This window comes from Corapipo altera, unplaced genomic scaffold (assembly GCF_003945725.1).
Source record: "Corapipo altera isolate COAL_440 unplaced genomic scaffold, ASM394572v1 65, whole genome shotgun sequence".
In the NCBI taxonomy this organism is placed as follows: Eukaryota; Metazoa; Chordata; class Aves; order Passeriformes; family Pipridae; genus Corapipo; species Corapipo altera.
In genome coordinates, this window is record NW_020884891.1 from 8,074,190 (window position 1) to 8,086,911 (window position 12,722).

Genomic DNA, 12,722 nt, shown 5'->3' on the forward strand with positions numbered 1-12,722 from the left:
TTAGGTGTAGTTTGAAAACTGGCGTTTTCAGCTATGCCCTGTTGCACATTAGTGGCAAGAATGATGCAGATATAGCTGTTATTTTTTTTCTTTCTAGGGTCTGGAGAACATAGACAAAGGTGGCAGCACTTTGAAGAATCCACGTATCTATTGAGAATGATTTAACTCCTAAATAAAGATATATGTGTGTTCAGCCCTTGTACCTGTGTTGCTGTGGTGGAGTGATTGGGGCTGGACACCAGGTGCTCACCAAAGCTGCTCTGTCACTCCCCTTCTCAGCTGGACAGGGGAGAGAAAACATAATGAAAGGCTCATGGGTGGAAATAAGGACTGGGAGAGATCACTCAGCAATTACTGTCAAGGGCAAATGAGACTCAACTCAGGGAAATTAATCTATTGTCAATCAAATAAGAGCAGGATAATGAGAAATAAAACCAAATGATGAAACACCTTCCTTCCACCCCTGTCTTCTTCCTGGGTTCAACTTCACTCCCAATTTTCTCTACCTCATGCCCTCAAGCTGTGCAGGGTGACAGGGAATGGGGGCTGTGGTGAATGTCATCATGTGGTGTCTCTCCTGCTCCTTCTTCCTCAGGGGAAGACTCCTCACACTACTCCCCTGCTCCAGCCTTGAGTCCTGCCCATGGGAGACAGTCCTCCACAAACTTCTCCACTGTGAGTCCTGCCTATAAGCTGCACTTCTTCACAAACTGCTCAGTGTGGGTCCCTCCCACAGGGTGCAGTCCTTCAGGAACAGGCTGCTCCAGCGTGGATCCCCTGCTGGGGCACAAGGCCTGCCAGCAAACCTGCTCCAGCGTGGGCTCCTCTCTCCATGGGCTCACAGGTCCTGCCAGGAGCCTGCTCCAGTGTGTGCTTCCCATGGGGGCCACAGCCTCCTTTGGACTTCCACCTGCTCTGGCATGGATCCTCCATGGGTTGCAGGTGGATCTCTGCTCCCCTGTGGATCTCCATGTGCTGCAGCAGAATCTCTACTTCAGCTTCTGGAGCATCTCTTCCCCCTCCTTCTTCACTGACCTGGGTGTCTGCAGAGCTGTTCCTCCCACGTATCCTCACTCCTCTCCAGCTGCAGTCTTGAAACTGCAAGTTTTTTTCCCCCTTCTTAAATCTCTTATCCCAGAAGTGCATATGAGCTGCATAAGTCGCATAAAAGCTTTGGACAGAACTGGTTTCCTCACTTTATGTGCTCTGATATACACCAGGCAGCTGTCTGTGAGAGGAGGAAAACGAATGCCAGGAAGACTGATTCTGTTTTCACACCCACCTCTGATGTGCAGTTCCCTGCTGCTGACTGCAGCAGCCTGCATGAATAGCCAGTGTCACCTCCTGCAGCTTGGATTCTTCCCTCCCAGCATAGCACTAATCAGCAGTCTCAACTTACAATAAAGCCAAAACTTGCCTCTGCTGCATCCTGAACCTGCTATAACGATGCCTGTTACTTATCTCCTTGTTCTGGAGTGGCAGTCAGAGTGAAACACAGATCTTGTGTCACTGCCACCAACATTGATCCCCATGGGGCATGGAATGACCACAAACAATGTGGAGGGAACAAGGTGCAGAGTCACATGGATCAGACAAATTTCTGAGAAATGTCCAGGCTTGTATTAATGCTCTCTCAGCTGGACACGAAGCATCTATGAGACCACAAGGACTAGGACCTACACTTTGCTCATTATTGATCTAGCAGCTGAATCCATGTAGCAGCCTTTTGTCACTCTGGAAGAGCAGCTGCTGTGAATTCAGCACACTGTGATATGCTAAAACATTTCTGGCCTCTCTCTGTTGGTCCTTTCCCTCTGAAGGGCTGGGAGACTACAGCCCTCTGTGCGCCGGGCTGGGCTGAGACTCCGCCCAGCACAGAGCGGAGGCTGCTTTAGTTCCCCCATTGCCGACACCGGCAGAAACATGACAAACAGAGAATCTGGCAGGATCCCACAGCTGTTTTCCTGGCCATAGTCTTCCTTTTCCGGAAGACTGCGGCTGCTGGGGACGCATTTGCCCGGGGTCGGTGTGTCCGCAGGGAATGCCGACTGGGATGCCGGGAAGCGGCCCCGCCTCTCCATGGTGACGCGAGAACGCTGCCGTGGCCGAGGAGCCGGGACAGCGGCAGGGACACCGCCGGGGCCCGGGAGCAGCTCCTCGGGGCTGGACACCTTCCCTGGAATAAAAAAGCCCCGGGACCCTCCGTCCGGCCGGGGCAGCGCTGAGGGGGGTGAGCGGGGACGAGGGGCCAGTGCTCTCCGTGTTCCTCTGATGGTCCTGCAGCTCTCGGGCCGGCTCTATCTCACTGTGTTTGTGCTTTTCTTTCTGTAAAGGTGAAGCCGATGGACAAGGAAGAGGACAAAGATCACACACCCCCAGTCAATGAGAGAAGCAGTACAGAGCTGAAGAAAAAGGAAAAAGGTATTGTGTTTGCTCTATTAGCATGTGTTGTTTTGTTGCCTTTTTTTTTTCCCCAGGAGGATTTGTCAGCATTTTATTTGTTTTAGAAGCCAAGCGTGTTATCAAAACTATCCAGTGGACCACAGGCAACAACTTCACAGTGGAGAGAGGGCGGCAGCAGATTGAAGAGCTCATTTCTGTGAGTGACAATTCCATCCATTCGGGAAGGTCACACCTCACTGTTAAGAAGTGTGAAAAATTTAAGGACAGCACCTCTGGTTCCTTTTTAGCACTGTCCTCAAGTCACCTCTACCAGACAGAGGGAATCTTAGTGTGATGCCTTTGTTCGACAGACATGGGACATTCACGAAAGCTGGCTTCACCACTCAGAATTTCTTGAGGAAGAAGAACTGAAGGACAGCAAGAGGTACCATTACAGAGCTTGCTGGGGCATCCCAACACGCAGAAAACCCATCCCACGAGCAACAGCAAGTGTCTACTTTGTTATAGTGATCTCCAAACTCAAACCTGACGTAAGTACTCAGAAATGACACACACCAGTCCTTAAAGGGAAAAGAGCACAGGGATTCCTGAGGCAGTCAAAACCAGCACAACAGCCCATAGCTGGTCAGAAATCTTACATCATCCCACACGCTTAGAATTGTAACTTATGAGGCTTTTCCTTTACAAGAAAATACTCACAGAAGCTTTAAACTAAAACTATTCTAATCTGCGTCAGAAATGTTGTACAAATATCCAGATTATTTTTGAAGAAATAGATAGTAGCTCTTACCTAACTACAATGCCTGCTCTTTGAGGGGCTGTAGGTGACCTCTGCCCTGTCTCTGCTCTCTTGCAGACCTCGCCTGTGGAGGTTTTCTTCAGACTGGAGTCCAGCAGGCTGATTCGCAGGTAAATGTCATTACTCTTCTGTCACTGACACAACTCAGGAGGTTCTAGCAAGCTTTTCCATGCCAAAACCAGAGGGAGCTCCATGTAAGTAAGTTTGCAGTCACATCAGGGAGGTGGAAGAAGCTGTCAAAATTTTGCTACCCAAAATGAAATGACCTTGCTTATTATTAGCTTCACTCCCCCACAAGCATGGATAGCCACCCCATGGCCATCTGCCTTCTCCAGGAGGAATATGTCCTGCTTACCCAGGTCTAAGCATGGTCTTTATTGCAGCAGATAGGCTTGCCTGGTGACTTAAGGCCAGCTCTGAGCTGGCCAAACTTGGATTCAATATTATTCTTACAATTTACCCTCTTTTTATTCCATCCTCCAGGCCAGAAGAGTGTCAGTTTAGAGAAAAGTGGCTTCAGGACATTATTGAAAATAAAATAATCCTCATAGAAAGACTCAGTTCCCAATGAGCAGCTCCAATTCACCATCACCAATGCTCCGTTTTGGAGAACCAAATAAACACAATGGAGAAAGAAAGGCTTTTCCTTAGCAGCATTTCTGCTTTGTGGATACATAAAAAGCATTGAACCTGTGCCAAATCAACAATGCCCTGACATGGCAGTTGGCTTTATGGGACAGTTGCTGGCAGGTATGGGTGGGTACACCAGGATGGAACCAGGTTCCAGAGTGTAAATGGGAAGAGACAGCTGGGGGGGATTTGCTGGTCTGTGGAACTATAGGGAAAACATTATAGGACTTTAGGGCTTTTATCTTCTTTGCACCAATATACGAGACATCTCTGCTGCCCAACTTAAGGGAACAAAAAAAAAATAAAAAAAGGATTTAGGGGAACAAAAGCCCTCTCAAAAACACTTTCTTTTTCTCAAGTGTTTTTAAAAACAAGTTCAAAGGAGATATGTTTGGAAATATGTGGTTGAATCAAAGGTAATCACCACATAAGCACTGCTTGAACAAGGCCTCCAAGTACAGAGCTTAAAGCAAACCATGTAATGCTGCTGAAACAGACCAAATTAAAACACTACCGGAGTTAAAATAAGGTTTTAATCTAGAACACTTTCATAAACATAAACATTTCAAATAAATTGAAAGACACATTCTTGTTGCCACTGTATACATCCAGGGGTTCCAATCACTGCACCCCACTGCTCTAATGCCTATGTATAACATAGGAGAAAAAGAAGCAAGCAACTTTGTTCTTCACCACAGATTTCAGTGAAGAGCAGACCCTCCTGCTACTGTTGCTTTACACCCCAATTGCAATCTGCTTGCTTTAAAGTAACTGAAGCCCATCTGTATTAAATTACAAACTCATTTACAGAATATTTACAAGTCTAGTTTGAACCACAAACCAAACTTCACTGTTTTGAGAAAAACCTAAATCTAAAAAGACTTCTGAAGAAATAGTGGACAGTCCTAGATCTTAAACAGGAACTCAGGAGTTCCTTCATTTTTGCTGCTGTTAGTAGTAGCTTGTTCACTGTCTTTTCCAAGCTAAATGAGTCTATGAAAAATCAAAATAAATGGAATAAAAAAAAAAATGACACATTGGTATTATGTAACAAAGCCCTTCCCACAGGATCCTCCTGCTTGTCTGCTTCAAAGCAAGCGCAGAACATTTGACACCTCTCCATCTTCCCTGTCTGTTCCTGCCTTCTAGCCTTTCACTTTACAGGGATTCCTTGTAGATGGTGAACAAAATCACCCTAGAGAATCTGATGAAAGTAACTCTGTTTTCTTGACAGAAGTAATCCACTCCTGGGGCCCGGCCCTGTTGGGTGAAAGGCGCTGCAGCACCTGCAGCATTTTTCAAATCACGACTGGAACAGGTCAGCTGCTGCGTGGTACAGTCTGTGGTGCACAGCTCAAACGAAGCATTACTTCTCCTCTTTGCCCTTAGTTTTTCTGTAGACCATCTCTCGAAAGCTTGCGAGGATCTTGTTCTCTCGTTTCCTCCTCTCCTCTTGGTTGAAGGAGGCCAGGGCTCTCTTCTCGTCCGCGCTGTAGATCTGGTTCTCCTTGCGCAGACGCACGGCTTCCATGCGCCGGTGTCTGTGGGGGGGAACATGGTGTGTGTCATCATGGCCAGACTGCCCTGGTACAGCTTCCATCCATCAACTGGCCCGAATGTTTTCAGGGGCTTTAAATAAAGATACCTGCACTACAGAATCCAAACTTGCACACAAACCTTCCCAAGAAGGAGTGTGGCAGAGCAAGGAACTCACTTCTGGGCGTGTCTGCTCTCAGGCAGTCAGCCAGAAGTCCCACCTACCCCCACGGTGTCAGCTGCTGGCTCACCAAAATTTAAGTGAAATTCCTGGAGGACTCATAGAGTAAAAAGTGCAGCCAACCTCTCACACTTTGATTTGTTTCCTACTGGCCAGCACATCACCAGGGCTGTCCAAACACACCACCTGGCACAAGCATCTCCTCATTTGAAACAAAGATAATTAGAAGTATATTGCCTGGAAAGAACTTTTGCTCTTGAGGAGAAAGCATCCTTGAAAACCTCACCCTCTGTCTACAGCAATGGGGAGTTTGGTGTAGATTACTGCAAGCATGCAGAGCACCTTCTCCTCCACACTTTCAACTAGAGCTTGGAAGCGGTCTTCCACTCAGCCAACAGAGAAAGCAGCTCTTGAAAACGTCACTGAACCACTGCCATCATCAAAACCATACCTGCTGCCACTCATGACGTAACCAGAGCTCTCAAACGATGCGATCTCTTCACTGGTTAAACCAATCTCGCCTCTCCGGGGAATACGTTTTCCTGCTTTTACATACTCTGCCATTGCTGCACCTTCACCAGGCAGGAGGGCGTGTCCATAGCTAAAAAAAAAAAGGGAGGATTGCAGTCTCAAACACAGAGAGCCTGAGCTAAACGTCCAGCTTCCCTGTTCACTACCAGATACAGCTGCTTTTTTAAACACTTTCTTATTCTTTCCCACATATTGGCCTGTTCTTTCCTTATGGCTAACACCAGCAAAAACATCTTAAATTACCAGTTGTGTCCATTCTGATTAAACAATGAAGAAGGCACTACAAAGTCGCAACACTGCAGAGCATTAGAATAAAGGTACCTTACAACTGATTTTCTAGGAAGCAAGACTAAGAAGCATAAACCAGACTTTTCTACCCAAATTCAGGCCAGGGGAAAGGCTAGCACCACTAGCACTTCTGTTTGCAAGTTTCTGGCACAGCATTTCTCCCTCTGCATGCCATGTTGTTGTAACAGCCCTTTTGATCAGTAACTTTCATGCTTGATTTACCTGATTTGATCAAAGCACCGTTAGAGCTGGCTACTCACTTCAAAGGCCTGTCATCCTGAGATGCATGAGTTTTGGGAGCCTCTGGTCCAATCAAGCTATCAGCTTCGGTATTTTCTGCAACAATCAAACAATGAGGAAGGTTGATATTGTGCCCATTGTTCTTTGTTATCAGAAGTGTTCCACAGGTCAGCGAGACCTAAGAGAATTCACAAAAAGGACACTAAAAAGTTTCAATCCAAATTTAAAGTCAGGTGAACCTACTTGATCTCTCAATCCAGAGGTCATCTCCTTGAACTGTTTCACTGTCAGAATCTTCGCTACTGGAATCGCTGGATTCCTTCCTGCTCTTCTTATTTTTCTTTTTCTTATACTTCTTCCTGTGATAAAGTCAGACAGACATACTATTTACCAAAATTTGCTTGGAATCATACTCAAATAATTAGTTCCTCAAGGTAATTTCTACTTATGGGAAGACTGGCTGGCTGCATACAGATTGTTGTTTTATAGAAAACACCTTACAGCAAAGCCAAGACAATGTTACACCTTTCACACAGAGCATTAGAAAGTGGCTCTACACTTGCAGGGAGTTGTCTATGCTGCACGATTCTGTTGATTCAAAGAAAATCCATCAAATTAATATTACTTGTCAGCACTTGCAGCCTGAATTACCAGAGTGCTCAGACACCCTCAGAGCCTGTGAAGGAAGTGGGCACTTACTTTTTGCTCTTCTTTTTCCTCTTCTTGCTTTTCTTTTTATCTTCATCTGAAAAAAAAATGAAGTATTTCATTACCAAAAAGAGATGATTAGCTATAACTAAGTAGTTTATTATACTGAACTGCCTCCACCAGAATGCCCTAGTACACACAGAGCTTCTCAGACATGACTGTTTAGATATCAAGCAATACTAAGAAAGCATTAGTAGAAAGCTCCTGCAGTATTGATGAATATGAGAACATCTCAAACAGATCTCTATGATGAGATACCCAATGGATGCTTAACTCAGAAATCCCATTTCCTGAGGCCAGACCTCAAGCACTCAAGGAAAAGGCACTACAAACCCATCAAGATGGTGAAAGAAAAGACCATGGATTGATGCTGCAGCTCTGTAACTTCAGAACACTACAAGCATGCAATAAAAGCCAGAAGTGTCAGTTTGTGTTCAGCCCTCACACACCAGCCAAAACCCTCCTGTCTTACCACTGGAGTTCTGCTCAGACTCCGACTCACTGTCGCTGTCCTCAGAATGTTTTCTGCGCTTTCTTTTGGATGCCTTACGTTTTTTCTTGTTTCTTTTCTTCTTCTTTTTCTTCTTTTCCTCTAGAATGTTTTGAAAATATAACATCAGAGATCAATCAACTAGCTCCATATGTACTTCCCAATCTTCCCAAGGTAATGCTCTCCTTTGAACTGGAGCCCACTCACTTCCAGCCAGCAAAACCAGTAACCTTCCAGCAAGTAACTGCAGCAGATTCTAGACTTCAGTAGCTTCCCATTTTCAAAACAAGCTGTGTAAGCCAAACAAAATACCTTCTGAGCTGGAATCCGAAGAACTACTCTTCGATTTTGCCTCTTCATCTTCTACTGGTGTATGCTCATCAGAACTGAATAAAAAGAACAGTTTGCTATTTAAGATCTATTTTGTAGTACTCAAGATCAAAGATACACATATGACCAAAGGCTTGCAGGTTTTGAGTCAATACTTGCAATGAAGCAAACTATTAAAGGGTTAATTTTCAGCATGGGAACTGCTTTCAGAACCACAACACAAAGGTCACAATATCTGTAAAGCAATTTATTGATCTACAATAAATCACATATTGGAATTACCTGGGGGGAAAAACTAATAATCTCATATTATGTTGATTCAGAAGTTACCTGATACAACAAGAATTGTGGCAATGGGACTACCGCAGGGATAAGGCATTTTTGTAAATTAAACTAACATAAAAAACAGAAGAAAAGAAGAAAGAATAAGCCTTACTCGGGGTCAGGAACCTTTGGTGACAGCCCCCAGACTTCAGGTGCCCCCAGCTCTCCAATTCTCTCTCTCTCATTGAGTCTCCTGTAAAGGAAAACACCTTCACTGAGCCCTTGCGTGCCACACCCAGTACATAACCACTTTAAATTTAGTACTTGTCACCACTGTTAATCGCAGTACGGAAAAGAAAAAACCAGGTGCAAGGAGCCAACTCCCAGGCCGAGGGGCTGGCAGAAGTGCCCCCCACTGCAGAGGTGTTACCCCCTCCCAGCCGAGCCCCGGCCCGGCCCTGCCCGCGGACACGGCCGGGGGAGCGTCCGGAGGGGCCGAGACCCGTGGCCGGGCCGCGCAGCGCCGGGCCCGCCGCCCTTCCACAGCACCCCCAGACCCCGCCGGCAACCGGCAGGACAGCCCCGACCCGGCCCAGCGCTTGCCTCTGCCGTAGGATCTCCTCCTTCTCCTTCTCGTAGTACTCGGGCCAGCCCTTGCCATGGTGGTGGTGCCCGTGGTGCGCGGCGGAGCGCGGCGGGCCGGGGCTGCGCGACCGCGACCGGCTGCGGCTCCGCCGGTGGCTCGGGCGCCTCGGGACGTTGCGCTCCCGGGAGCGGGACCGGGATCGGGATCGGCGGGCGCGGCGCTCGGGGCTGGCGGCGGGCGGGGAGCGGGAGCGAGAGACAGGCGCCATGGCGGCCAAGGGGCGGGGGAGCCACTTCCGGCCGCTTCCGGCCACTTCCGGCACCTCCCGGCCGGGCGAGCGCGGGGCGGCCCCGCCCGCGGGGTCACCGCCCCTCCGGCGCGGGCGGCACCGGCGGCTCCGGCGGCTCCCTTTGTGCCGCCCGGCAGCGACGGACGCGCGGACAGCGGCCGCGGCAGGTGAGGCGGCGGCGGGGGGCGCGGGGGCAGCGAGTACCGGCGCGGGGCCAGCGAGTACCGGCGCGGGGCCGCGGCCCCGGGAGCTGTCGAGGGCGGCCCGGGAGCAGCACTGCCCCGCGGACAGCTCACCCTGCCCCGCCGGGGCTCGCCTTCCCCGCCCGGGCCCGGCACCGTCACGGTCCGGTTGGGAGTGTTGGAAATCCGGCGGCTCCCGGCGCGGCCTGATACGGCAGCGTGTCAGGGGAGCATTGACAGGGCGAGGGGAAACGGCCTCAAGTGGCGCCGGGGGAGGTTTAGATGGGATATTAGGGAAATTTTTTTCACGGAAAGGGTTGTAAAGCATTGGAACACGCTGCCCAGAGAAGTGATGGAGGCACCATCCCTGGAAGTGTTCATAAAACGTGTAGCACTTGAGGTCGTGGTTTAATGGTGGTACTGGGTTGATGGCTGGACTTGATACGACCCGCCCCAGAAGGGGAGGGTAACCCAGGTTCTTGTTAATAAATTCCTTGGGGTGGATTAAAGTGAAACGACACTGAATGATCGGTGTTTGTCAATATATATGTAGGGTTTATTTTAGAGCAATTTTGTTTCAAAGGAAAACAGGTGTGTAGCCGTTTTGCTTCTTATCATCTAAAGTAATACAGCAATATTAAAGCATAAAAGTAACACTTAAGGAAATGTGTAAGGAAGAGAAAGAAAGGATAAAAATGGAAAGATATATGTAGTCACCACTCACTGGATCCAGCGATGAAACTTGGTAGTTGCACCTTCAGTGTTCTGTTGGTTGAAGATGGTGGTCACAGTCCTGTCCAAGTGATGGTCTTGATCGTTTGGGGGAAGCCCTCTCCTCCCCTCAAAACTCAAAGATCTCAGGAGTTACATACATTCGGGCTCAGGTGGGAACGCCCAGTACCTCCCGTGGGGCGGGGAGTCACGGGACACGTCACCAGATGGAGAATGCTTCTTTGTCTCTCAGATTTGTCAGATCTTTAAAAACGTTCTGTTCTCTCAAACTGGAGTTTTTAAAAACAAGAGAGCTCCTCAAACTGCTTAACTGAAAACTTGTCAGTGAGTTGCGTATTCACTTGCGTATATCACTTCTTTAAATTTGTGCTTCATATTTTCAGAGGCTCAATCCCAGAGTTTTTTTCATCACTTCTATACAACAAAATAAAAGTTGCCATTGTGTCTCTTAGCTATTTTTTCAGTTCCAAGAATAGCACGTTTAGTTCTATGTTTTCGATGTTTCTTATTAGTATCTTAGATAAAATGGTTCTTTTAAATCGTCACTGTATAAGTGTTGATGTGACTTGAATCACCTGACACTTTATAATCTTATCTAAAAATAAAAGAGGAAAAAACAACCCCAGAACTAAGAATTGCATGCTAGACAAAAAAATATGAATGTTGAAATTCTGCATTCAAGTGCAGGAGGACTGATTGGCAGCTTTGGTCAAATTTAAGCTGCTCAGAGCATTAGCTCTGTTCTGACCACAGCAAGGTGACAGTGGGGTTCAGATTTGTATCTGATAAAAGAAGTTGACATAAAGAGAAGCTTTTCCAAATAAAGTAAAAGTCAAGGAGGTGATGCAGCTCTCCCAGCTAGACCAGCAGCTTTTAAATCAGCCAGTATTTCTGTGCCTAAGGGTAAGCAGTTCAAACCTGATTTCTGAGAACTGGTGATGCCTCAGGAGCAGGGCTCCTTCCAACCCAGTGCTCATCTTTAGCTGTAAATTCTCCTGTTCGTTGTTTAGGAATGGGATAGGCAATTAGGAGAAAACTCCTTAAAACTGGAGGATGAAAGGCTAAGAAATGGTTTAATTTGGGCCATCACACATTTTTGGAGGAGAAAAAAGAACACTGGATTAAGAATTAAAACAATTATAGTATTATTTTCATTTAATATATCCACCTGTGTAAAAATTATTAAGAACCTGGATCAAAGGAGAAAACTTAATTGAAGGGTTATATGAGGAAGAAAAGCCTACCTTTTCCCTGGTTATTCTTTTCTGTTATTTATTCTCCTCCATTTGACTCTCTGGTAAAAGCTATAAATAAACAGAAACCGCTTTATAACACTTCAGATATGAGAGCTTGCTTCCAAAAGGCACTAACTATACAAACACTACTAACTATACAAATACAGGGAGGCTGGCAGTGATTTTCTTGCTAGAAGGGCTCATATATTGGGGCAGGACCATTTCGTTGCTGATATGTGTAGTGTGAGGGATTGCAGCTATTTCTGCCAGTGACTGTGGCCTGTTCCTGTTTTTGGCCAAACTTCACAGGAGTGTTACAGAGCAATTTAAATTTAGTAGTAGAATGGCTAAGGCTTAGTAAGAGAGTAGGCCTAGAAAGCAACACTCCAAAGTAGTAAGTTAGCAACCTTGCTTGTGAGCATGGAATGTACTGAAGAAGTGGAAACAATAATCAAAGGATTTAGTCAAGCATGTATATAATGATTTGTTACCTTGGATGTGGTAAGGGTCTGTTAAACAGTTTCTAGGTGTAAGACAACTTAAGCAGATTTATGATTAGAGTAGATGATTATCAATTGATATCAGTATGAAATATGAGTTTGTGGGTAACTAAGTGTAACTGCTTTCACGTAGAAATTGCACGTAGACATGTTTGTGTGAGAGTATAAAAGATGTACGAAAAATGAGGGTCTTTGGAATCCTGGCTTGGGACGCTAGTCCTCAGGTTCCCGGGCCCGAATAAAGCACCGCATAAACCGGCACTCAGTTGGTTTGTGTCTTTGTTACGGGCAACAGGAGGACATTTGTTCTTGTCAAAGTTTTTAAATCTTAAAGAAAAATAGGAACCCCTGTGGTTCAAGTCTACAAAATCCATAGGAAAAAAAAAAATTGAACGGATGAGTAACTGAAGATGAAAAATATCTTTTATGATCTCGGTGCTCTTTGAGTTCCAGAACAGCAACAGTTTCCAAGAGGCCGCATTGTGGATGTGTCGCTTTGATGGCTACATGTCAAACCCGGAACCTGTCGGGGTTTTCTCAAAGATACTTTGTGCGGAGGCTGTGCATTTCTGCACAGCTGCCAGCAGGGTCCAAGACGTGCCAGCAAGGTGCAAAGAGCACCAAACCAACGCTCCTGCAGCACGGGCAGGGATGCCCAGGGTCGAATTATACAGGGGTGCCCAGGGTGGGGTCACAGCAGTGCCCAGAACTGGGTTACAGGGGTGCCCAGGATCGGATTATACAGGGGTGCCCAGGCCGGGTTATACAGCGGTGCCAGGTCGGGTTATACAGGGGTGC

At 46.9% G+C, this 12,722-nt stretch overlaps 3 protein-coding genes and 1 long non-coding RNA gene across 7 annotated transcripts in view; 2 read left to right on the plus strand and 2 right to left on the minus strand.

The window, feature by feature from the left end:
• Positions 1-2,076: 2,076 nt before the first annotated feature.
• Positions 2,077-3,840, plus strand: AKAP14 (A-kinase anchoring protein 14). 3 transcript variants are annotated; one of them, XR_003527941.1, is made up of 6 exons: positions 2,077-2,230; positions 2,334-2,421; positions 2,508-2,599; positions 2,691-2,933; positions 3,260-3,312; positions 3,686-3,840. XR_003527941.1 is itself a non-coding variant. In XM_027645179.1 (6 exons), exons 2-6 carry the CDS (start codon positions 2,343-2,345, stop codon positions 3,771-3,773), a joined length of 489 nt encoding a protein of 162 aa, XP_027500980.1. In that variant the 5' UTR covers positions 2,078-2,230; positions 2,334-2,342; the 3' UTR covers positions 3,774-3,840. The 3 variants fall into 3 exon arrangements, 2 of the variants coding, with proteins under 2 accessions (XP_027500980.1, XP_027500979.1); XM_027645179.1 differs by having other exon boundaries at positions 2,078-2,230; positions 2,511-2,599; positions 2,754-2,933; XM_027645178.1 differs by having other exon boundaries at positions 2,080-2,230; positions 2,754-2,933.
• Positions 3,841-4,346: 506 nt separating this feature from the next.
• NKAP (NFKB activating protein) lies at positions 4,347-9,269 on the minus strand. Its single transcript, XM_027645172.1, has 9 exons — positions 9,004-9,269; positions 8,573-8,653; positions 8,119-8,192; positions 7,789-7,908; positions 7,308-7,353; positions 6,852-6,967; positions 6,629-6,704; positions 6,001-6,150; positions 4,347-5,373 (listed from the first exon to the last, which is right to left on the minus strand). Exons 1-9 carry the CDS (start codon positions 9,252-9,254, stop codon positions 5,199-5,201), a joined length of 1,089 nt encoding a protein of 362 aa, XP_027500973.1. The 5' UTR covers positions 9,255-9,269; the 3' UTR covers positions 4,347-5,198.
• A 58-nt stretch (positions 9,270-9,327) lies between these two features.
• ZBTB33 (zinc finger and BTB domain containing 33) overlaps positions 9,328-12,722 on the plus strand; it is a 9,862-nt gene continuing 6,467 nt past the window's right edge. The window contains exon 1 of one of the 2 annotated variants that reach the window (XM_027645165.1): positions 9,328-9,442. Coding sequence is in view for 1 of the 2 variants with exons in the window: in XM_027645167.1 (XP_027500968.1) it covers positions 12,424-12,532 (109 nt within the window). In the remaining variant the exon portion in view is untranslated. Of the gene's footprint in view, positions 9,443-12,232; positions 12,533-12,722 lie in introns of those variants that run through there. The other variant, XM_027645167.1, reaches the window with a different exon arrangement.
• LOC113947986 lies at positions 10,011-11,739 on the minus strand. The gene is made up of 2 exons (XR_003527942.1): positions 11,434-11,739; positions 10,011-10,458 (listed from the first exon to the last, which is right to left on the minus strand). It is a non-coding gene; the product is annotated as an uncharacterized LOC113947986 (long non-coding RNA).